General features: G+C 42.6%; 1 protein-coding gene across 4 annotated transcripts in view; it reads right to left on the bottom strand.

Moving 5' to 3' along the window:
• Nucleotides 1-4393: 4393 nt before the first annotated feature.
• Nucleotides 4394-24699, bottom strand: part of nlgn4xa (neuroligin 4 X-linked a) — a 61075-nt gene continuing 40769 nt past the window's right edge. For all 4 annotated transcript variants that reach the window (XM_027010121.2, XM_027010097.2, XM_027010114.2 and 1 more), the window contains 3 exons: nucleotides 18413-18598; nucleotides 13471-14260; nucleotides 4394-7215 (listed from right to left, as the gene is read on the bottom strand). In XM_027010121.2, the coding sequence (XP_026865922.1) occupies nucleotides 6300-7215; nucleotides 13471-14260; nucleotides 18413-18598 (1892 nt within the window). In that variant the 3' untranslated portion in view covers nucleotides 4394-6299. The remainder of the gene's footprint in view (nucleotides 7216-13470; nucleotides 14261-18412; nucleotides 18599-24699) is intronic.

The following is a 24699-nucleotide window of genomic DNA, read 5'->3' as shown; positions in this document are numbered from 1 at the left end:
ATGATGGAATGCTGAAGCTGGGTTAATTAACTTCCAGTTGAGTCATGAGTATTCATTCCTGCTCACACCACTTCTTGTCTCTCTCTCTCTCTCTCACACGCACACACACACGCACACACACACACACACACACACACACACACACACACACACGCGAACACACACACGAACACTCACACACACACACACACACACACACACACACACACACACACTCACACACACACACACACACACACTCACACACACACACACACACACACGAACACTCACACGCACACACACACACACACATGAACACACACACGAACACTCACACACACACACACACGAACACACACATGAACACACACACACACTCACATACACACGAACACTCACACACACACGAACACTCACACACACACGAACACACACACACGAACACACGAACACTCACACACTCACACACACACACACTCACACACACACACACACACACACGAACACTCACACACACACACACACACACAAACACTCACACATACGCACACACACACACTCACACTCACACACACTCACTCACACACTCACACACACGAACACTCACACACACACACACGAACACACACACGAACACACACACGCACACACACAAACACTCACACAAACACACTCACATTCACACACGAACACTCACACACACACTCACACACACACACACACACACACTCACACACACACACAAACACACACCCCTCCTCTTCATCTCTCTAACTTCTCAAAAGCAGTGGGCAGCGCCAGCTTTGACAGATCAAGTCAAGGCCCTGGAGCTTTAGCGGATGAAGATGTGGACAAGAATCACCACACAGGTTCCACATTTAAACAATAATGCTACATTAGATATTACAGAAGCAACATTGCATGCTCTGTTTGTTTGTTTGTTATTTTTTAATAAAATTGAAATTAGCAAATGATAGATAATAAATCAAAGAAAAAAAAAACACTCAAACAAATGTGGGGGGGAGGGTGGACCCTGAAGTGTGCGTTTCACAGAACCCATTCACTACTCGATACCGACTCTGATCCAATGAAGGGTTTGAGGAGTCTCGTAAAAAGTATAGAGACATGTACTTCAGCCAAGCGTGAATAACTATTTTTCAATTTCACTCCTGCCATTGGCTTGAACTCAAAAGCTAATTTGTTGGCAATGTTTGAATTAGATCAATAAAACCAAGGAACAAGAAAAGCAGGCGACAGATTCACAAAGCAATTTATTGCAAAGCAAGATACATTGCATTATGCAAATGAATTCAACACATTCTTAAAACTCGAAGTACTGCAAAGTACAATGTTTTCGGAGCAAGTGTCACTGGTTTTCTCTAAACAATTCAGAGGTGTAATTCAGCATTCTCAGAATTCCAGTGGCCAGAGATTGTCAAATATTCTTTTGATTCTTTTGAAACCAGTCAGTGGTTTTCAATGCACCGCTTAAAGATTTATTTGCAGAATGCAAAGGCAGTTATTTTTCTGAGCCCAGTTTTCTAGAAGGTATAGTCTAGTTGAGTTCACCTTAATTAGATCAGTGCAAACTCTTTGACTTTTCTATCATAGTGTGATTTCTGTGTTGGCGTTTGTTTAAACCTTTGCAGTCCACAGATGTTAATTAACACACATTTTAAGTGAGAGTCATGCCACTGCTTACTCTGCATATAATCATACATACACAGTTTTATCCATTTTATTAATGCTCATGTTGCATCTCATATGTAGCTATATGCATCTTATTCAGTCCATTCCAAAGCCGTCTCAACCTCTGTGATCAATCAAACTGGCAGGGCCTTTAAGGCTTTTTCAAAACTTTCCTTAGCTTAAATAATGCCTTTCTGCATGCCCGGAAACCTTACACTATTAATCAAATGGGGTTTGTATGAAGCAAACCTTCATTTTATTTTGCAAAATATCTAAATATATATAGACATAGAATGGGCTGTACTGCTGTAGATTCAGCACCCTGTTCCTCTGACAAAGCAAATGTGAAATACAGTGATTTTCACACATGACATACCACATAAAGGAATGTCAGAGTTGAGCTTTTGCCTCAGTCTGCTCCTCTGTAGGTTTTTTTGAGTTGCTGGTAAATATTTCGGATGTTTGCAAAGGAGAGTTCTAGGAGAAACTGACACAATAGTACAGGTCACAGAAATCCGTAAAATTTTTAAGTCTGAACAAATACACTTTATACCTCAAAGCTAGTTTGAGCCCTCAAATTCTATTCCGCTATAAAGCTGAGAAGTCAGTGCAGTCATTTAGACATGATCCTCTGGTGGAGCGAAAGTGGAAAAAAAACAAGAGCTCTTAACACGCGTTCTGTGCTCATCACCTTTACAGGATGTGTAGGTGGGTTGTGCCACTCAGACTCTGTGCCTGCTGGTCTCCACCACAGACCTTTTTTAATGACTGTGTCCCATCTTCAAATAAGTATTCCAGATTTGAATCAAGTCTGACTCCATCCTCCGTGGAAGCTGGTTTTTCTCCGGTTTATCATGTCTTAACCTTAATGGTGAATTAAGTGTTGGAGTGCTCTGAGGGCTAACGCATTGCTGTAAGATGCTTTCCCCATTTCAAAGAGCCTCTACTATTTCTCATAACAGAACAGCTTAACGATTAAATGTTAAATTTTTGCAACTCATCATAGACTACCTAATCCCCATCATTTTAAAATGTTCCTTTTTCAGAATTTGCTGCAGTGTAAAAATTACGTGCCACATCCACTCTATACGCTCTTCAACGTGCTACACCAACTCCACACACACTTCAACATGCCAGATCCACTTCTTGCTTTAATCACACGACATCTGAATGAACTACTCATCCATGTGATATATTTTGATCATATTTTTAAGACAGTATGCTAATATATCTGGCCATACACCATGAGCAAAGTTAGCATGTTGTGAGAAGTATTCCTTTATCTCTGGCAAGTGCTGTAAATCCCCCTCCTCTGTCTTTACACTCGTGTGCTGATACACTGTACCCCCAGAGCTTCAGTGCTACATAAATAAGATGAATGAAAATGTATAGCTGGAAAGCTTTTCTACTAATCTTTTTTTTTTTTTTTTGATTCATAGGCTCTGTTGCATTTTGTCTTTCATTTGTATCGTTCTGGGTGTCGACTGGGCACCTTGAAGCCCTCGATGGGTGCGTATAGCATGTGGCTCTTATTTTTACAGTTGATCGGTTCGCTGCAGCCTAGCTTACAGGCTGCATGGAAATAATTTACATTAGTAAATTTGCCTTTGCCAGTCCACTTGTTTTGTCAGATGCACATGGAAAGAATGGAAGCATCAGTCGCGGCGTGCGCGCGCGAGCACGTGAGCAGCAGGAGCGGCCAGCATCTTCTTCGGCTTCGTACGGGTCAGGTTCTCGGTTGGGTCGTGTTTCGTCTCCCCAAAATTTGGACGGAACTCCAGTGTGGACAAGCCAGAGGAACAGAGGAGATGATTAGGCCAGGATCATGCTCAAAATAAGCGCAAATGAGACTCCGAGGGAGAGAGAAAACGACCCCATTACTGGACATCATGCTGGGTCTAAGTTTGTCTCCCTGCTGCTGTCTAATTGATTTGGTTTTACACTTGTTCATTACTGTGGATGTTAGTTGAAAAACACTAAATTAGCCACCATTTCAGTGTGTAATTAATGCTCAGTCACTGTAAAAAACAAAAAGATTTGATTCAAGACAGTCAACGGCACCTTAAAATCAGGAGCCAGTATCATCTTTATAATCGGCTCTAACGTTGCAGACAGATAAATTGTCAAAAAACGAATTGTCTTCATGTGGAAAAAAGGTAGAATATATTTTAATTTCATTTAGCAACCCAAGTGAGAAACTATAAGTTCAACATTCCTGAGACCCATCTGTACTGTCATTAAACAGTGACAAATGGCCACATGCCACCGATGAGGAGAACAAAGCCTGCCAACGCTGAATCTTCCTTCCAAATCAGGTTTCAAGAGAAACTTTCTCCTGTTTCTGGAGTGGGATCCCCATCACGTTTGCCACCGCGCCACCTCCGGCAGTGATGTTTCACTCCACCGATGAGTCCCACACATGCCCAGAAAGCCTTGACATTTCCAAAATATGCTCCCTTCCGAAAGTGCAAAAATGCCAGCTTGGTAAAGCATGTCTCAAGACTGCAATGATGACTCCAGTGCTCCGATAACGTTAGCTGACAGTCTGACAGAGCAAATATTTCACTTAAAATTTACAATGCTTTGGAGAAATGGTTCCTACACTTTAGCACCTGAAGAGAGATCATGAATAGATCAAGGAAAACATGCAGAACTATTGTAATCATTCTGTGCATTGTATGTGCATTTTTTTCATGAGTGATAGAGGGTAAATAGACACGGCTTTAGAAAATACTGTGATATTTTATTAGAAACGCTGCAGAAAAATTTTATACAGGTGTCCAGCCAGAAATATCATCTATCACTTAAGGCAAAAACTGCAACCAATATAGGACAAACTATTATTTAGAATCCTACATTTCACCCTTGAATTATAGACAGAGGCTATGATGAATATTTTAGATTCAATATACAAATTTAACTTTATAAATTTCAATAGCATTTTTTAATTTAAATCTTTGTTTGCAATTTCAAGATATTTTGTTATAGGATGCAGAACTAAAAATATCAGGGTTAATGATTTTTATAGCATTTATAATTATTTTTATTTACACTCATCCACTTGCGTTGTAACCCAAAAATATCACAAGCCTGGCACAATACTTTACATATTGCTAGCATATGACAAATAGAAATATCTAACATATACTTCTTTACGAACATATCCAACTAATATAGATACCAAAAACACTGCCTTGGTTATTTTTTTCATTGTTTTTTTTTTCCTTTTATGATTATAATGCTGGTCTTAGCTTTGATTCAGGCAGTGGTGCATGTGACAGAAGAGTTGGTGGGGGGTGGAGAAGCTAAAGGTATCACAGGGTGAAACAGACAGTCTCAGGGACCAACACAGGTCAGACACAGGATGCTGTTTTCTGCCCTCATGGAGCTGCTTGTGATTTCCATTGGCAAGTTCTGCAATGACACATGACACCTGGAAACCAAGAGGTTACATTCAGGCCTAGAATGAAGTGGAATCTGATTGGCTACAGGAAACCCATGGCAGATACATGCTTGAGTGACAGCATGATGTTCCAGTTTTTTTTGTGCGTTTGTTTGCTTTTGGGGGTACCTCACTGTGTGATTAGCAAGAATAAAATGAGAGATTGTAAAATATCCTCATCCCCTTCACTCATAGGGAGGGCTTTAAACACACTCTAATAGTGCTGTAAGCCCAGGAGTCTGAATAGAAAAAGTAAAAAACTCCTCTTAGATCAGCATAAAGGGGCATTTTTGTCAGTATCATGGTTTTTTTGTCAATGTAGACAGCGATCCTTCATATTGAGGTTACTGCATGAGCCAATTTTTCAGCAGACAATATTTAATACATGTGAAGATGAAGAGACACAGGGAGAAAGGCTATGGTTATAGGTATCCGAGTGCTGGAATAAGTGCGTTAAACAAACATTTCCGAAATTTAAACCAATGACTATGTTTCGAATATTTACAGTCAATTCAACAGAAAGCACAAGCTCATTAATAGTCATATTTTGAACCAAAACGACAATAAAAGCTTTTTCGATTTCTTTTAGGATTGGATTTTTAACCCACAGCTATTTACATAATTGTCATCTTTACAAATTTGTCATAAATACATTTCAGGCTGGGAAATTTAGAATTTAGTTCCTTCATCCAATATGTGACAACACCATCGGAAAAGTAGAATGACACTGTTGTTCAAAATAGTGTTCTTGCACACTATGTCAGCTGTTACTCTTGATATAGGATAAAGAATATGACACATACAAAGCTTTCACAGGTCGTTGATGCCTGCTATCCTTAGTATGAACGTGTCGCTTATGCAAGCAAAATAGTCCCTGTTGAAGAGCTCATAGTTTCTTTTGGTAAAACATTCCTTTGTTCTCTCTATGCTTGGCTCCAAGTTCACTGTTAGTTTTAGTAACATTCACTTCCACAAATAGGTGATACTGGACTTGTATCTTCTTCAAGAAGGTATTGTAGCAAAATAATATCTTCTCCACACTGAGTCAGTCTCCGAGTGGAAATTAAAATTTTTTCATCCATGAGAGAGACATCCGACTTCTGAGTCCGAATCCCCTCCGACCTCCCCCCCTCGGGGCAGTTCCAAGGGGGGATGGGCAACAGTGGTCATGGTGGGCTTCGCTGAGCTATACCCTGGTGGTGGAATGCCCATGTGGCAGATTGGTGCTGTTCTGGCTGCCACCGAAGGCGTTGAAGTTGTGCAAGGGCTGCATGGCTGCCAGCGAGTTGGGGATCATGGTGATGGTGCTTGGCGTCATGAGCGGGATGTCGTCAGGCGAGCGCCGCAGCGTGAGCGTGTAGTCAGGCGGGCAGGCCAGGCGCAGCGCCTCATGGGCCTGCAGCGCCTCGCACTCATGGTGGTGCTCATGCTCCAATTGCTGCTGCTTCATCTGCAGCGACATCAGCTCCTCGCTCTGCAGGTGCGCCACGTCGTTGGCTCCGGCCCCTCCACCCGCGCCGGCGCTGCCCCCTGCACCTGCTGCCCCCGTCGGGTTGCGCTGCGGGCTCAGCCCGCGCCGGTTCGACTCGTGCCGCCGCTTGTCCTTCTTGTAGTAGAGCGCGGCGAAGGCCAGGATGTTGAGGAAGAGCAGCGAGGCTCCCACAGCGATGGTCACGCTCAGCTCGGTCGAGTAGTCCCGCTTGTTCTCGATCACCACTGACGTATCGTCGCCCGGCTCACCTCCCTTGTGCTGGTCCGTCGTCTGCTTAGGGTTTGGCGGCGGCACACCAGGGTGACGCGTGGTCGATGGCCACGTTTTGCCCAGCCGCTTGGTGTAGGGGAAGGGCGTTGTGTCTTGCGGCGGGATCTTAGTCGTTGTTGAGACGTATTGGAAGAGCTCGTTGATGTTGTGCAGGTGTGGCACGAGCTCCAACCAAAAGGCCACCTTTGTGGCGCGGTAGTGATCCCTGACCCTGGGCTTCAGGCCAATGTGGAGATAGAGCTGGTCTTTGGGGTTGTACTTGGACCAGGCCACCTCTTCAAAACGGTTGGGCTTGGTGTGAATGAACTTGGTGTCCTGAGGCACAGGCTGATTTGGATCTCTGTAAAAAAAAAAAAAAAAAAAAAAACCCAACAAAACATGAGCGCATGAGTGAGATTCAAACAATAAATATTATTTATGGCACTTTAGTAATGCATGCCAGTGCAATTTACACACAAGCCTCATTTCACGAAATACATATACACCACAGTTTTGTCTCACTGTCACCATTTTAAAATTTGATTTCTAAAACAATATTAGTGCACATTCATAACAGGCAGCTCTGAAAGTTAGAAATGATGTGTAGTTTTTAACAAACATTACACCTCTCTCAGCTCTCATTAAGACACAGAGTAGTCTTTTTTTCTTTTTTCTTAGAAGATCAGTTTAGCAGTTTTATTCAGTGTGAGGTTAGGCAAAAATGCAGCGAGATGTAAAAGTTTTCTACATATGGAAATGAGGTGGTAAAACACTTCTATTTCTCTGAGTGCATTACTATTTTAGTTTGTTTTGTCAGTAGTGCCTTTATTCTTACATGTCTGTTCAGTAAGCTGTGTCAGTCATCTTTTTTCACCGTGATTTTTGACATTTCTGCACTCCAGGATCCAACCAAATTATTCTAATGTGGCAGAGAATGACTAATAGCAAAATTCGTATTTGAATAAAAACCCCAAACACCTCCCTGTCCACAGCTCACTTCCCTCAAGAGTGTAAGCTGTGGGGAGTTTGCCGTCTGAACTTTAGAGGACATCATCAGACCATGTTATTGTAAACAGAATATTTCAACATTTTCAGATCTTATCCACCACACATACCAAAGTCTATCACCCAAGGTTTTTTGGCAATTTACTCGAAAAGGTCTTTGTATAAGCAGACCAAAAACACAAGCACACACCGCAACTATGGTTTAAACACCAAAACATAAGCAGACTGTAAGCACACCATGAACACCAAAATCTAAAGTGGGCACCGTTTAACAGGTAAGTGTTACGCATCTTCTGACAACTCCCAAAGTTGTTTCAACGAAATGCACCGAATGTAAGCTATCAACTTGCACTGGCTCAACAGTAATTGGCATATGAGCATTAAAGGAGGTGTGCAGTCATGAGTCATCCGCTTCAATACAAGCTTCAGCACACAAAACATGAGAAGTAATTGGCAGGCACATGTTGTGAATGTCGACACTGTGCAACATAAACGTCTGCGCTACGGGCCAGCATGCAGGTGATGCGCACGCTCCATGTGCCACTGCCTGGAAACACAAACTCAGTTGGTGCTTAGACCAGAACAGGTTGCGCTGTTCTGTCTTTAGCTGCATGATGAAACGTCTGGGCTTAGTGATCTTAGCTGTGTGTGTGTGTGTGTGTGTGTGTGTGTGTGTGTGTGTGTGTGTGTATGTGTATGTGTGTGTGTGTGTGTGTGTATGTGTGTGCGTGTGCGTGTGCGTGTGTGTGTGTGTGTGTAGGTGTGTGTGTGTGTGTGTGTGTGTGTGTGTGTGTGTGTATGTGTGTGTGTGTGTGTGTGTGTGTGTGTGTGTGTGTGTGTAGGTGTGTGTGTGTGTGTGTGTGTGTGTGTGTGTGTGTGTGTGTGTGTGTGTGTGTCAGGCCCATGGTGGAGGCAGCAACTGTGCTGTCTGCTGCGACACTCTTGGTTGTGATTTCATTGTTGGAAGTTGAAAGAGGAGACTGAGAAGAAATGGATGGACACAGACAGAGATAGACACAGAGAAGGAGAGAAAGAGACAGGCAGAGAGAGACAGAGAGAGACAGAGAGAGAGAGAGAGAGACAGAGAGAGAGAGAGCGAGAGAGAGAGAGACAGAGAGACACAGAGAGAGAGAGAGAGAGAGAGAGAGAGCAGAAAAAACTTTAAATAGATACTGATGATGGAGAACATAGCTACATAGTTTTACTAAATGACTGAATGAACAGATTGGTAAACAGAAAATGCAACAGTGTATATGAATGGATGAGTGAATAAACAAGCAAAAGAATGAACAAATGCACACAGGAATAAACGCAATAGCTACATGCTTAGAAAATGAAAGAAAACATCTTTATATTTGAAAAACAGATGTCAAAGTAAGACGACTAAAAGGAATTCTCTGTGTGTTGTATTGTTGTTGTTCTTGTTGTTTCATGCTAAGTAACAACGTAACGGTCCATTATGTCCAAAGCTTCATCCCGTATTCTGAACATCTGGGGTATGAGAGGTGTGTGTGGCTGAAGGACGGGAGAGGAGTAATTTATTCTTTTTACTGCACATTCAATAGGACTTACAGAAGGAATACTTTAAAAAAAGGTTATAATCACATAAATCATACCAAATAACTCCACAAAATAACACATCACCTTGCCACTACCATACACAAATGAAGCAATCACACTGCGAGCACAAAATGTTTTAAAAAGGATCAATGATGTGCGGAATGGTGCCACGAGGCTGGTCTGTTTCGCAAAGCTTTGGAGGACTGATGTTAACACATGTCCTGCCCCTTCAATCACAGTCAATGCTCAAACGTACGTTAATGCAGGCCCTCGGGAGTGGAGGTGGGGTTCTGTCTCTACATTTAGTTTTCATCTATGAAATGAAAATAGAAAGCAGACAGTTATAAATATCCCCCCAAAATGCAACTTGCCCTCATCTCTCTATTTCCCTTTCTCTTCTTTCTGTTCTTCTCTTGCTCTGTCTTAGCCTAAAGCATATGCCATTAAGAGCAATTATTTTCTCTGTAGCGCAGAAGAAAAAATAAACAACCAGTTACGGATGCATCCGGCCTGGGCGTGGTTTACTTTGCTGAAGGATGGTATATTTCTTAAAATGCAAGAAATCCTGAGTTTAAATTTCACGCTTAAATTACTGCAATTCGGGAGTATGGAGATCACGGCACTAGTCGTTTTTAATTATTTACATTACAATTTTTTTTTTTATATTTGAGAGACATTGTATTACAAGCAGATATATTTTTGCTGCCATGTGTATAAATGTAACTACACTAATTTCTTTTCATTCTAAGGAGCATAATTCTCGATGAAGGGCTGAATTAATGTAGTAATCAGTGTTATGTAGCTTAACATGGGATAGGGGTTGTGTAAATAGAGTAATACATCTAAATCCCCCTGGGACCCTGGAGTGCTTTTAGCACCTTCTTACTGCCACTTAATAGTTAAGTGATTTGTGCAGAAATCATACAGGTTGCACAATGTAAAAATATAAAAATGTAAAATGGCATTTCCACACCCTACTGTCACGAACATGAAGGGTCAAGGGGATGGAGCGCATGTCAGGGTGAACGAAAAGATGTACGTGCAATCACTGTTATTCTTGCAAGAGCTTGTTTAGCTGGCACACGGTCTCCAGAAGGACAGCATTACACACTCCCCAGTCAGGTTATTAGAAGGGCCTGCCTTGTAGCTACGGCTGCTGGCTGCTTTATTAGGTATGTCCATCTTACAGGTGGAGATCATAAGTGTGCCACGGCCGCACACAATTGGTCAGCCAGCCTGTACTGCAGCCCACAGTGTACCGCAGCCCTGAGTGTACCGCAGCCCTCAGTGTACCACAGCCCTCAGTGTGCCACAGCCCTCAGTGTACCACAGCCCTCAGTGTACTACAGCCCTCAGTGTACTACAGCCCTCAGTGTACCGCAGCCCTGAGTGTACCACAGCCCTCAGTGTACCACAGCCCTCAGTGTACCACAGCCCTCAGTGTACCGCAGCCCTCAGTGTACCGCAGCCCTGAGTGTACCACAGCCCTCAGTGTACCACAGCCCTCAGTGTACCAAAGCCCTCAGTGTACCACAGCCCTCAGTGTACTACAGCCCTCAGTGTACCGCAGCCCTCAGTGTGCCATAGCCCTCAGTGTACTACAGCCCTCAGTGTACTACAGCCCTCAGTGTACCACAGCCCTCAGTGTGCCACAGCCCTCAGTGTACCGCAGCCCTCAGTGTACCGCAGCCCTGAGTGTACCACAGCCCTGAGTGTACCACAGCCCTCAGTGTACCACAGTCCTCAGTGTACTACAGCCCTCAGTGTACCACAGCCCTCAGTGTACTACAGCCCTGAGTGTACTGCAGCCCCCAATGTACTGCAGCCCTCAGTGTACCACAGCCCTCAGTGTACTACAGCCCTCAGTGTACCGCAGCCCCCAGTGTACCGCAGCCCTCAGTGTACCACAGCCCTCAGTGTACTACAGCCCTCAGTGTACCGCAGCCCTCAGTGTACTACAGCCCTCAGTGTACCGCAGCCCCCAGTGTACCACAGCCCTCAGTGTACCACAGCCCTCAGTGTACTACAGCCCTGTCGGTGTCGGACAGCAGCACCAGACTGGATATTAGCTGAGTGAAGCACCATCTCAACACAGCATTTACAAAGACATGGTAGTGTAATGGCTTGGGAGGGGGCCTGAGCTGGTACAGGCACAGTAGTTTAGCTTTATATATATATGTGTGTGTGTGTGTGTATATGTATATATCTATGTATATATATGTGTGTGTGTGTGTATATGTATATATATATATATATATATATATATATATGTGTGTGTGTGTGTGTGTGTGTGTGTGTATATATGTGTGTATATATATGTATATATATATGTATATAAATATTCATTATCCAACCAAGACTGCTTCTGAAGGGCTAGGGAGTAGCTAGCAAAAAATAAAAGATGGACTAAAGATATTAAATCTCCCAGTTTTCCCAGAACGATGATTAGGCCTAAACCAAGACTATAAAAAATATAATGGCAGGTCTCAATAGGCTTAATTCATGCCTAGAAACTGACCTACTAGTTGCTTGGAATAAACGTATACATTTATGCAGGTAAAGCTTAGGGTTACTAAAGGTTCCATTCAAGATTCCATTGATAAACATTTTTGGGGGCTGCAGAATTTTTAGTATTTCTTAGATGTACTGGTCTAAAAAAAACAAAAAACAAATTAGGGATGCAATGGGTAAAATAAATAAAATGTTGTGGTATTAAAAATAAAATAAAAAGCAAACCCTAATTTTGTGTCTGCCCGACCCCCCAAATGATTTTCAGATAGCACTCAGCAACTGAAAGTTGAGCTTCACAAGTGGATTGTTTATCTGTGACTGGAGTGCTTCTCCTGTGCCAGGGAAGGCACTTCTAAGGGCTGTTTAAATTGCTTTCATCTTTGGCCCCTGCTTCACTTTATGGCACTCAGGCTGATGCGTGGGGTAGGGTTGTGGGGTGGAGAGACGCATGCAGCTTGGGTGAGCCTGCCAGGACATCCCCTGACACACTGCCACCCTACTGCATAAGTGGTAGCAGTCAGCATTGCCGGCCTGGGAAGGGCTAACAGGTTGTACATGGCCCAAGGCAAGGACTCCCGTGCACCCCTAACAGAGGGCGTCCTGATCCACTTTTCCATGATGCTGCTGAAATACTCACATCAGGACCTGCTTAGCAGAGAGGTGGGAGACAGACACAGAGAGAGACACCCCTGGGCCTCATGTCTCGTGTTTCACAGTGCTGAACTAGGGTCAGCTCTCCAGATGTGGTATAGAATCATGTTAACGGCAGTGACTGATTCTATATCTGCACTCTCGCTCTCAAAAGGGTCCTGTCATATAAATAACCCCTGAGGTCTGGGAAGAGGCTCGGGGGTCAAGCCGATTGTCTTGGCAGTGAGTGAGACGAGGTGGCGTATACATGCTGTGAAATGCAATCAAAGGAAGAAAGAAGAACAAGGTCCGATAAAGGTGATTCCAAATGCAGAACAGTGACTCTTTTCAGCAGCAATGTCAAAAAGGAAGGCAATGTTCCACTTGTTCAGTTAGACACCGCTTTTTATATAAATACTGGCGCTTTTTATATGAATACCAAATTTATTTTTGGCATGTGCATTGCTTTCTTAGAAATTATATTCTGTCCACCATAAATAATATCTACAGATTTTATAGGCAAAAAAAGAAGACATTGACAGCTTAGCAAAACTCTCAGAGTTATTCATTTTGACACTTACATGCAAAACGTAGAGTCATGGTGTTCATGCTCTAGACAACATGCTCAGATGCTCTTGTAAGATGTGTGACTCGGATTATGGAAACAAGGTTTTTCTAGCACCTTACTAACACCAACCCTTCACTTCAAAAATCCTTTTCTTTACATTAAATCTGACAACTTACTGGTCAACAAACTCAACTGTGTATGTGCTGAACTGTGTACGTGCTGAATTTTTGGTAATGATGATAATCTCAAACGCTGGGGAATTTAATTGTCTTATGCAATAATTAGCCTATACTTTCATGCTATTTCCAACAAGGTGGATGAATGTAAGGGGACTTCACTCACCCTGTCTTGGCAAAATTTGTCCAGTAGGTCATCACCACCGCACTAAGCATGACATCATTCTTGGAGAAATTGCAGTTGAACAGGTCGGTCGGGCCGATCATGGGGATCCCAAACACATAGGGCACCTCATCTCCGTGCGCCGAGTCGGCCCAACTGGGCTTCATCTCACTCTGGCAGTGATGGTAGAAAGCATAGAAATATGTTGGCGACCCATACTGCGCATGCAAGTCTGCCGTAGCCACAGCTGGGGCCACCCACTGGTGATCCGTAAATAATGCCACCAATGTCTTGCGCCTGGTTTCCGGGTTCTCTTTGTCGGCCCAATCCGTGTACATAAATTTGATCGTTTCTCGGAGGGTGTCCTTACCCTCCGGATAACCGTACAGGTGGTCCACAAAATCCGACACCGCAAAGTCAAAGTCGTTTGCTGAGACGCCGTCTTCGCTGTCTACAATCCCATCCACAAACTTAAAACCCTCACCCTGGTTGACACCCAGCATGATGTCATAATTGAGGAACTCGCCCTGCTCCATAAGAATCTGTGGGTCATCTGGGATGACGTCACCATCGATGACTGGTCCGAAAGCGATATGGTACTTGGCCTGGGTGATGTACTGTTCAATCAGCTCCTTGTAGTTCTTGTTCTGCAAGCATTCCACCAGGTCTATGGTATCCAGCATATTGCAGCCCACCTTCTCTGCGAGCATGCGGGTGTACTTGGCCGGCTGGTAATTGACAGCCCAGCTGGACAGAGCCGTTCCACTCTGGATGATGGCTTTCTGAAACAGATCTGGGAACAAAAAGACACAAACGTCCATTGGGGCACTCAGACCACTTTGCTAAAAGCAGACGCAGCAACAGTGTAACTTTTCCGATCAATGCTAAAACTCATTGGTAGGTGGCAGAGCATAAGCCAGGACAAAGGAAGAAAGCATGTAAGGATAAGTGCTAATTACAGTGCAGTTTGGAAGTAATTGGATGGTGACAATTCTTCTTGTTTTTGCTCTGATCTCCAGCACAATGGATTTGAGGTTATGAGGTTAAAGTGGAGAATGTTGGCTTTAATTTGAGTGTGTCTGCATTTGTATGGACAGAACCATGTGAGTCAGAGCTGTTTTTATACATAGCACTTTCATCTCAGGAGATGAAATAACAGGACAACTGGCTTCTCTGTAGTTTCATTAGTTCATGCACAAGAAAGCTAAGAAACGTCTATGCCATAATGGGACAAAAAAAATCAACAAGGACAGACACAGCCAAAGCAGAAGGCATGTCAATATCTCTTTGGAATTCTTGGGGAATCAAGTATATGTCACTGTTAGTTCAGCAATAGGAAGCAACCTGTCAGACCACAGAAGACCACATTAGTGAATGATGGAAGAATACTTTTGGGTAGATAGAAAAACAATTGAACAAATCGAGAGCAATGTCTAGGACATATGTCTAGACGTGTCAAATTACTCTAAGGAGATGAATACATCAGCATAACATGCCAGCTACTGGAAAGCTTCAATAGCACCAAGGCCAATTTACAGTTTGCTAAACATGTCATGAAAAAGCCTGAAGAATTCTAGAAGTCTTATGAAAGATTAAACTGTACCAGAATGATGGAATGAGAGAAATATGTGAAAATGTCATCTAAGAAATACAGTGGCATAGACGTGTATGGCTGCCAACAGAACTTGCTCACGAGTCTTTCCTGACAGTGTGACTGCTGATGGTAACAACAGGAAGTATCTTGCGATAAATTCCACAAAACGTAGTGGATTGCTCGTCCCCTTTGCAGCAGAACAGTGACTTAAAGCACAGTCTACTACTAGAACAAATATGGACGTTTTCAGAGACAAATACGAAATGCTCTTCACTAGGCATGTAAATCATATGAATGCAAAAAGCCCCAAAACTGAAAGTGACTCCCTTAAAAATCTGAGCAGCATATCACCAGAAAAGGTTTCTAGTGCTCGGCGATGACTGAGATGACTGTGATGACATGACTGATGCCACTGATAAGTATGATGACTGTGATGACATGACTGATGCCACTGATAAGTATGATGACTGTGATGGCATGACTGATGCCACTAGTAGTATGACTGATGCCACTGATAAGTATGATGACTGTGATGACATGACTGATGCCACTGATAAGTATGATGACTGTAATGACATGACTGATGCCACTGATAAGTATGATGACTGTAATGACATGACTGATGCCACTGATAAGTATGATGACTGTGATGACATGACTGATGCCACTGATAAGTATGATGACTGATGATTGTGATAAAGATGATGACTGTAGGTTGCAGATATCTTTGATTGTAAAGGATTGATTGTTCATACTGCATATGTACCCTGGTATTAAAGATGGCATTCTGGTATTAAAGATGCCATTCTGGTATTAAAGATGGCATTCTGCATTTTAACCCCACTGTGACAGATCCAATGTGATGTAATTGTCAGATCCAATTTTATGTATAAAGCTAAAACAAAAACAACTGAGTCTCAATCATTGTATCTGGGTCAGTTTCCTAATCCTGCATTTACACTGCACTGTATTTACACAGATCCTAACACACCATAAGCAGATTTTATCTTGGATTTCTTAGGACAAGATTTTTTCTTGATGTATTCCTGATTTCAAGTTTAATATGAGAAACTCAATTATGCTCGAACAACCTCATATAGAGGCACCAGATTAAACACAATGTTGATGTTTCTTAATAATGTAATAATAAGTTAGAACAACGTCCGCACTGTGAACATTTTTTGAAAGAAGAACAGTTTTCCCTGAATTGCCACTCTATAAATAGGTCAGAGCGCACCAAGAACTGTGTGTGTGTGTGCGTGTGTGTGCGTGATATATGTTGACCATACATTCTCTTTATATCCTCTCAGATGCTGCAGTGACTCAACCAGGGCAATATGAGGAGTCTATCGAACACATAGTTATTGTCTCCATTATGTCTGCTAAGTGGCGCGTTCTTCCTTTGCTGCCTCTGTACTTAGTGTTCTGGGGATAGAATATTACTAAATGAAACGCATAAGCTTCTGTGCTTCTGTCAGTCCACTCATCACAGTCTGTGCCCTCTAAAACACAAGGCCTGGACGCAAGTGTCTTGGCCCGAGACAGGCATACGATGAACATAGTGACTATTTTTTTTTATCTCCTGACAGGATCCTTAAAAACATTTGCAAGGTACACAAAAAACAAAAAGAATACAGAACCTTGTACAGAAGAATACAGAACCTTGTTTGGGATAACTCTGTGGTGAACACACACACACAGAGACACGTTTCAGAAGGACCGATGATATCAAGCACTAGTTCATAGACCCAGATGGCCATCTGAAAGGACTCCGACATCAGCGGCTTGAGAATCAGGTGAAATGATGCGCTTTTATGGCAGTGAATGGTTTCCATAGTTCACATTATGTAATTCAAAATCCATTCATAAATCACAGCCGACCCTTTCAGACAAGAACACACGGGGCCGTGGCACGTTCCATCCGCACCGTTCTGATCGAGTCAGTCACATGCTCAGTCAAGACTGAATTGCCCATCCTGGAGAAGAGGAACTGCAGCCAGAGGTCATTTGATCCATTATGAGATTCTGCTGCAATCTGGGCTGTTTTTTCAACGGGAGGTAGAAGCTCTATAGGAACTTGTCACGCGCGCTCTCCCAACGGGACACATTACCACACAAAATAGTCTGTAATAGCCTAAAATCTCTGCATTGAAAAGTGGCATATAATTCCTAAAGAAGTGCTAATGAATACCCAGTATAATGCACAGTTTCACAGCTTTGAAGAGAGGTTTCTGTTTTTCTCTATTTAAAATGTGTCTCACGTGTGCCCTGAAATAGGCCTTTTGTTCTTGCGTGAGATATCTCAGTTTGTGGTGTTGTCATTATCATTCAGCTAGTGTCATAACTGCCACACAAGCATGAAAGACTGTTCCTATATTCTGAATTCTCATTAATATACGATTAATAATATTACATATAGCAAGGAGAGAGATAAAACAAATGGTTTTGAAAACAACTTAATTAGCTGGCTACACACCATAATCAAACGACAGCTGTCTCTCATGACTCCAGCTCATCTGTAGATAAGTGGCCAGGTTAAGCAATGTGCTGGCTGCAGTTTAGCCAGCCAGTGGAAGCCGTTACTCTAAAACCTGTTCCTTGGTCTATGCCTTATTATTTTTTAAATCAAATTATTGATTAAAACAAAAGAGTAATATTGCTGTATAAAAAGTATTTATAAATATAAGGAAGCACTGTAAGATTAAGGCCATTTCCACCTTGTGAGACCATCCACTGATGCAAAAAGAAACAATAAATTGTCACAGAACGCTCGCCTCCCGCGAGTCACGTGGTTTGGCCCGTCACGTGCAGTGGGAGGGTTGTTTGTAACCACACCTGCACCTTGTTCGTCTTTATGTATATAAACCCTTGTCATTGTGTGCTGGCCCGAGCGCCGAAGGGCATGGAGCAGGATGCACAGAATCTCTCAATATGGACGAACACTTAACTAAATAAAACATAATGGCACTCATGTATAACACAAGCAATAAACGTGAACACTGAACACAACAATAAACACGACTGCCTTTAACAATGACGATGTTAACATTTACATCAACAATGACCAACACCCTGCACGCAATCACATGGGTATATATACATAAAGACAAGACAAAGTGCAGGTATGTGTAGGTGTGGCCACAAACAAATATCCTCCCACTTCACGGGGCAGGCCGACCCCGTGACTCACGGGAGGCGAGTGTTCCGTGACAATTTCTAAGTTTGCTGACCACTGGACCCCAAACATCTTAAGTGAAAAATCGTTACAATCGTTTTAAACTTTGGAGCTTTCAATTCAAACCCTGATAAAATGTTTAATACAATAAGCAGTCACAACTAGATGATACCTACCCTCTGAATAGTGTGAGAGAGTAAGCAAACTAACGCATGATGCCCCAGCTCCAGATCCGAATATTGTCACCCTTTTTGGATCTCCTTTGAAGGCCTGGATGTTCTCTTTGATCCACCGTAATGCTTGAATCTGGTCCAGCAGGCCATAATTCCCCTTGGCAGCCTGGTCACCTGTGCTCAGGAACCCTGTTGGTGCAGAACACAGCAAAAGAAGCCCTTAGAACAACAACTAGCAGGAACCATTGTGGTATCTGCGACCAGTGTGTTATCTGTGACCAGTGTGGTATCTGCGACCAGTGTGTTATCTGTGACCAGTGTGGTATCTGTGACCAGTGTGGTATCTGTGACCAGTGTGTTATCTGTGACCAGTGTGGTATCTGCGGCCAGTGTGTTATCTGTGACCAGTGTGTTATCACCCAGGATTGAATATTTTCATGTAAATTGCAAATCAGTGGCAGGCGAGCAGACAGCACCTGTCTGGTGTGTGTTGGTATCTGATAATCCATTAATGCAGCACAGCTTTGGGCATGGATCCCCTTATGTCTGTGCAGCCATCTGTACTCCTTTTTTCAATCAAGAAGAACAAATAAGCACCGAGGAAGCTTCCCACGCCAAATTGCACTGATTTACCTTAAGCCACATCAGTTTGTTAAAACAAGCACACTAGAAAAGTACACAGCTATATAATTTCCTTTATAATAAAGATAAACTGAAGCAAAGGAGGGTAAAAAAAACAACAACTGATTACTGAGGTGGGAAAATTAAAATTATAAAACTAAATTAAAAAGGACAAAAGGAAACAGACATTTTGAAATCTGAATTTAAGTTCAGAAAACCGGAAAAGCCACGGATGAGTAGCTGAAGGTTCCCGAGTGCGCCACCCTGCTTATTCTCTCAGGCCCTTCTCCCTGTGATCCCAAATCAGTACTGAGCTCTGCCATCTGTGTTGTTTGCCGCATGCCACTTACATTATACAAATGTAGAAGCAATTGGTCTTTACCGGCCCCCCTCAGCCCAAACAACCCCTCCCCCCATTACATCTCCTCATACAAGAGCCCAGCACAGCAGCTGATGTCTGCCTATGGTAAGAGAAATAATCCTAAAACAGACTCTTAATGGAACTGCAACATGGTTCTGTGCACAGGGCACTAATGGACGCCCTAATAATCTCCCCTCTCTTTTACCTCAGGCCCCCGGTCTCTATTTCTGCCTTTTCATGATGGCCCTGTCATCTTGAGGATAGCTACATAAAGGACCCCCGCTTCAGGGCTGAGACGCACTTTTCAGGCTCAGAGAAGGGTCCAAGGTGGCACGCCGCACTGTAATGGGGTTATTTGGCCGTCTTTGTGGAAAAAGGTTGAGGTTACCTCCATTTTAATTTAGTAAATTTTGCCTGTCCATTCAGAATTTGAATGCAAAGTGCCCTGTTTACTGCTGCATCAAAAGTAAGCCATTCAAACAATACACAAAATGAGTCATGTTATGTTTTTATATATATATATATATATATATATATATATATATATATATATAAACAATGATAATAACAAAGTCTAAGATTGACAGGATCTTTTTAGGCTTCTGGCTGTTTGACAGGAGCCCCTGCCATTGTAAGGCTGCACCTGTCTGCTCAGAGAGGGGATCTATGGGACCTACTCACAGAGGGGATCTGTGGGACCTGCGGCAAAAAGCCTCTGCCTCAAAGCCATCAAATAAACCCCACTGCACTGAACAGCTTGATGCTGCAACCTCCAAAACAAGACTGTCAAGAAGCGAAACATTCGCAACTTGTTGACAAATTAGCCAACTGGTTTGAACCAGTCGGTGAGCCCCTAGAGCAGCCACCAGGACGTCTGCTCGGCCTTCTTGGCTAGGCTTGGGTCTCCGATCCTGCATTGGCAAAAGCCAGGGCCCCCTTACACCCTCAGGAGGGCCCTGTTGTACAGCAGAACAGCTCAGGACAAACAGGATAAGGTGCAGGGTGAAGCAGAGGGCTGGCCCCATGACTTTTCAGAGGGCAGATCCAGTTGGTCATGCCCACGTGGACAGGATGGGCTGGGAGCAAAGGGATTACAAAGGTACTGGCAGTATTACATACCCTAACGGATACTAACGGATACTAACGGAGTCCTAACGGATAACCCAGAGCCTTGGCAGGACCCACAGCGCCTGCAGGGACAGCAGGCAAAGAAAAGCTTCAAATAGAGTGGTTGTTATTACCAAATGCTGTTTATGTTTTGATAAAGAATCCATATAGTGACTATGAACAGAGGTGTGTATCAGAATGCTGGCAACAGCTAATTAACACTTTACAGTGCTTATGAAAGTGGTCCCGTCTGGAATATTCCAAAATCTTGCTAAAATCTTTCAGAAACTTCTTTAGAGTGGGTCAAGCATTTCACCTTTTGTTTTTTTACGGAGAGTTTTACGGGGCAGGCATAGGTATTTACATATACAGCATTTAGCTAACACTTTTATCCAAAGCAACTTACAATTATGACTGAATACAATTTGAGCAATTGAGGGTTAAGGGTCTTGTTCAGGGGCCCAACAGTGGCAATTTGGTGGTGGCAAGGCTTAAACTGGAAACCTCCCAATTATTATTCACATACATTAATCCCTGAGCTACCACTGCACGTATTTAGATAGTATTTTAGTCTGGGACTTCAAACTAGAGCTTCATCAGCTCTATCCTTCCCTGTTCCTTACTAATCTGTCTGGATTTAAAGAAAAAGACTGTCTAAGCCACTCCTCTAAACACTCACGACATATCAGCACCCTGAGTGACAGTGACATCACCGACCTGTCCAACCACCCACCTTGCTGTCGTTGATAACACTTCAGACTCAATGTCTCACAGGCCTTGAGCACACAAGCGTGTGCGATCGTGCAAGGGTAGTGTGAGCATGGGTGCATTATTGTTGCCGGCAAAGCGTGAATGGTGCAATTACGAGAACGACACTCTCCCAAGAGCTAGACCGAGTGTTTTATGACTTGTTGAGGGGTGTTTACAGTGTTGCTCTCAGTGCAAAGCAAACAGGAAATGAAGAGGCATTGGGACAATAAAGATTTCATCAGAAAAATTTTTCTCAGAGTCCGCAAATGCAGCCCAAGAGCTGTCTGGTATACAAATACAAGACAATTCTGTTGGAATGCACAAACATAATAGGCCCGTGTGCATGAGACCATGTGTGTGTATGTGTGCATATGTGTGTTTCAGACCCTATAGACCTCCCTCATCGATGGCCATAAAAGTATTGATTCCGAAAAATGCAACGACGTGGGTGATATTGCAGAACAGGCACAGTAAAGCTGCTAATGCTGCATTAAATAAATAAAGGTGTAAATAAATAAATTAAAATAAAATAATAGCGTGCGCCAATGCTTCTTCAGTGTGTTTGAGATATAAGCAGTCATTAAGCAACGCTGGCTATGCAGTGGAAAGCAGGATTGATTCGTTACATAATCTATATGATGCTCCTACCACTAGTCTTCACTATTCTGCACAGTTAAGATATATGTACTTAATTACACTAAGCACAAGATACATTCTCTGCCACTTCTAACGACTCCTTTATTAAATATAGTTTCCCGTGTAGTTTCATTAACGGTGCATTTGTAAACTGGGAGCTTTTTGGTGAACGTAAAGCAGTTCCGAGCTAAATCACTGTTTACTTAACAGAAATTGAAATTTCTAACAGAACACAAAGGATCGATATGATCTGCAACTGCAGTGCTTAGCTTTGTCGTGATGTGTTTATTTATGTATCTACATTAATGAAAATACAATACTGCATGCATATGAGAAGTAAGGCTAATAGTAAACCCAGGAGAACACATTCATGTGTGCGTCAGTTAAATTGTCTGGGCAAGAAGCAAAATGGAACCATAAGTATGGTCAGACATCAACGGTCAGCCAGCTGTGGCCTCAATAGAGGACTCACCATAATCATAAAAAACAGCAGAAGAAAATGGAAACAAAATGTTTCACTGAGGTCACCCCTCAACCCCACCCACTTTTTGTGAGCACACCAATCACGGTTGGACAACTAATGGGGCGTGGCTTAAGTTCTTATTCAGGCCGGCTATGAGGAAAACGAGGCGAATCGGCCAATAATGAGCTGTCACTGTCAGTTCGCAGGCAGATGTCAGTTTCACCATAACACCCACAACACCCATAGTCAAGAAACTTTTTTTGGGCAACATTTTGAAGGAGTGGGAGACCGAGGTGGGAGTGGGGCGAGAGAAGAAGACGAAGAGGAATAAAAGACGAGAGAAACTGGCATCCTGACAGACTGACAGTAATAGTGCCTAATTGTGCCCGCTGTCAGGAAGATAATCCGTTTGCCTCCCAAATGAAATGTTAATTATCAAAGGGAGCGATGTGAGAGGAACGTTCTGGATTACCCGAACGAGTTCAGGTCACTCACACACGTGCATGCGCTTACATGCACATTCTAGGGTTGCCTTTTTGAGCCTTTCGAGTGGTCCTTGCCTGTTCCACCATTATGTCAGCAGAACCCCAAAGGATTGTGGGATGTGAACGCAGGCACTTGACTCCAACAGCTGCATCATCAGGCTGCAATCAGAGCAGAGACGAACCAAGTGGGTCCAACCACCACCGCTGACACATTAAAAGTGGACTTCAGCACTACCCCTACCCATATGCAACAGGCCTATAGAAACCATAATCATAGAAACCTGATCAGGATTTCATATATGTTGGTTCTATATAAAACATGTTATTCTTTACATTATGGCTTGTTTCATAAAAAATACCATTTTTCACATACTCCTTGTTTCATGCGCCTACAGTTTGGTATTTAACATACATCAAGCTTTCACTATATGAATAGGTTTTTATTATTAGGTATGTTGTATATTAAGCTGCTATTATCACTAGTATGAAACATGTTTGGCAGTTCTATAACACCATTCTAAAGCATCTATAACACTACCTCCCTCATTATTTTTTAGCATTTTACAAATTGTATATGTGATTTTTTAATAAGGATTTTACAGCACTGTTGCATATTAACAAACTTACTAGTAGGACCAATTGCTTTCATTCACTGCTCTAATGAAGACCTCACTATTACGTTCATGTAATTCTTACTATAACACACATCTGCTGTTATTGTTGTATTATTATGTGATGTATTGTTACTTTAATATACAACCTCTTCATTTAGGTGACATGTCTCACAATATCAGACCATACCTTTGTGGCTCTGAAGGCAGAAGACAATGTCTTGTTCACTGTGCATCCTGTTTTGTGTACCTAAGGCGTCAAACAGCTGTGACAATAAACACTTAGGCCTCGTTGAAATCCCCACTCTTAGCGGATGATGAGAGAGGGCTAGGAAGGGTTAGCATAACAAAGCAGTCAAGGTAAATTATCCTCTTTGTAATAGCAAATCTAAACACATCAATGCTGCCTGGATGCTCTCTCTGTAGTGCCACTCTTTTAATTTACACACGGAGAGCGAAAGTGGTTCAGTCACCGAAGGCAAATGATTTCCGTGTCGGAGTAGTTAATTCGTGCCAGGGGTGCGGTTCTCCTGGTTTTATCTTATGATTTACAGCTTCCCAGAAAAAGTAACTGTCACAGCTATCACAGAGGAAAAATAGCAAGAATAAACAAACAAATAAATAAATAATATGAAACTGGGACTACATCAATAGCAAGAAGTTTTTACAATCAGCTCCTGCATGTTATTTGAGGATTCACATGTGAGCTGAAATTGTCGAACATGTTCCCCTGCGTTTTGTAGCGAAACCATTTACTGCTCAACTGCTAAGTCTTAAGCCCATTTTATACCAGATGTTAATCAATGTGACGCTGCAAGTCCACTTGCACTTTTTCTCTTCACATTTCCCTGCACCAGATCTCTGCTTGCTGCATGTGTCTACTTCACGCAAGAATGTTGTTATAATTCCCAATGCAGCCCTCCGGGATGGTGATTGTGCACTTATCACTAAAATCACTTATTACTCACATGAAATATTTAAGCAATATCGCAAAAGTGGGAGGGCTGTTATACTGCATATCACAATAATCACAGCCATGCTAATTTTTAGTGTAACAGCATGACCACAAATTGTTTTGTTTTTATTCATCAAGTGCCATTTATTAGTTAATAGTAATAAGTGACAACAGATTATATTATTGTTTATTCCTGTGTGTAGGCCTACATTATTGCTAGCCAGCGACTTTGTAGGCTGTCCTGCACATTCATCTATGTTTCCATTTATTCTGCAAGCAGTGAAATACTGTTGTCAATCAC

Source organism: Electrophorus electricus, chromosome 16 (assembly GCF_013358815.1).
Source record: "Electrophorus electricus isolate fEleEle1 chromosome 16, fEleEle1.pri, whole genome shotgun sequence".
NCBI classification, from domain to species: Eukaryota; Metazoa; Chordata; class Actinopteri; order Gymnotiformes; family Gymnotidae; genus Electrophorus; species Electrophorus electricus.
The sequence above is the reverse complement of the archived record's forward strand: the minus strand, read 5'-3'. Positions and strand labels throughout refer to the sequence as shown.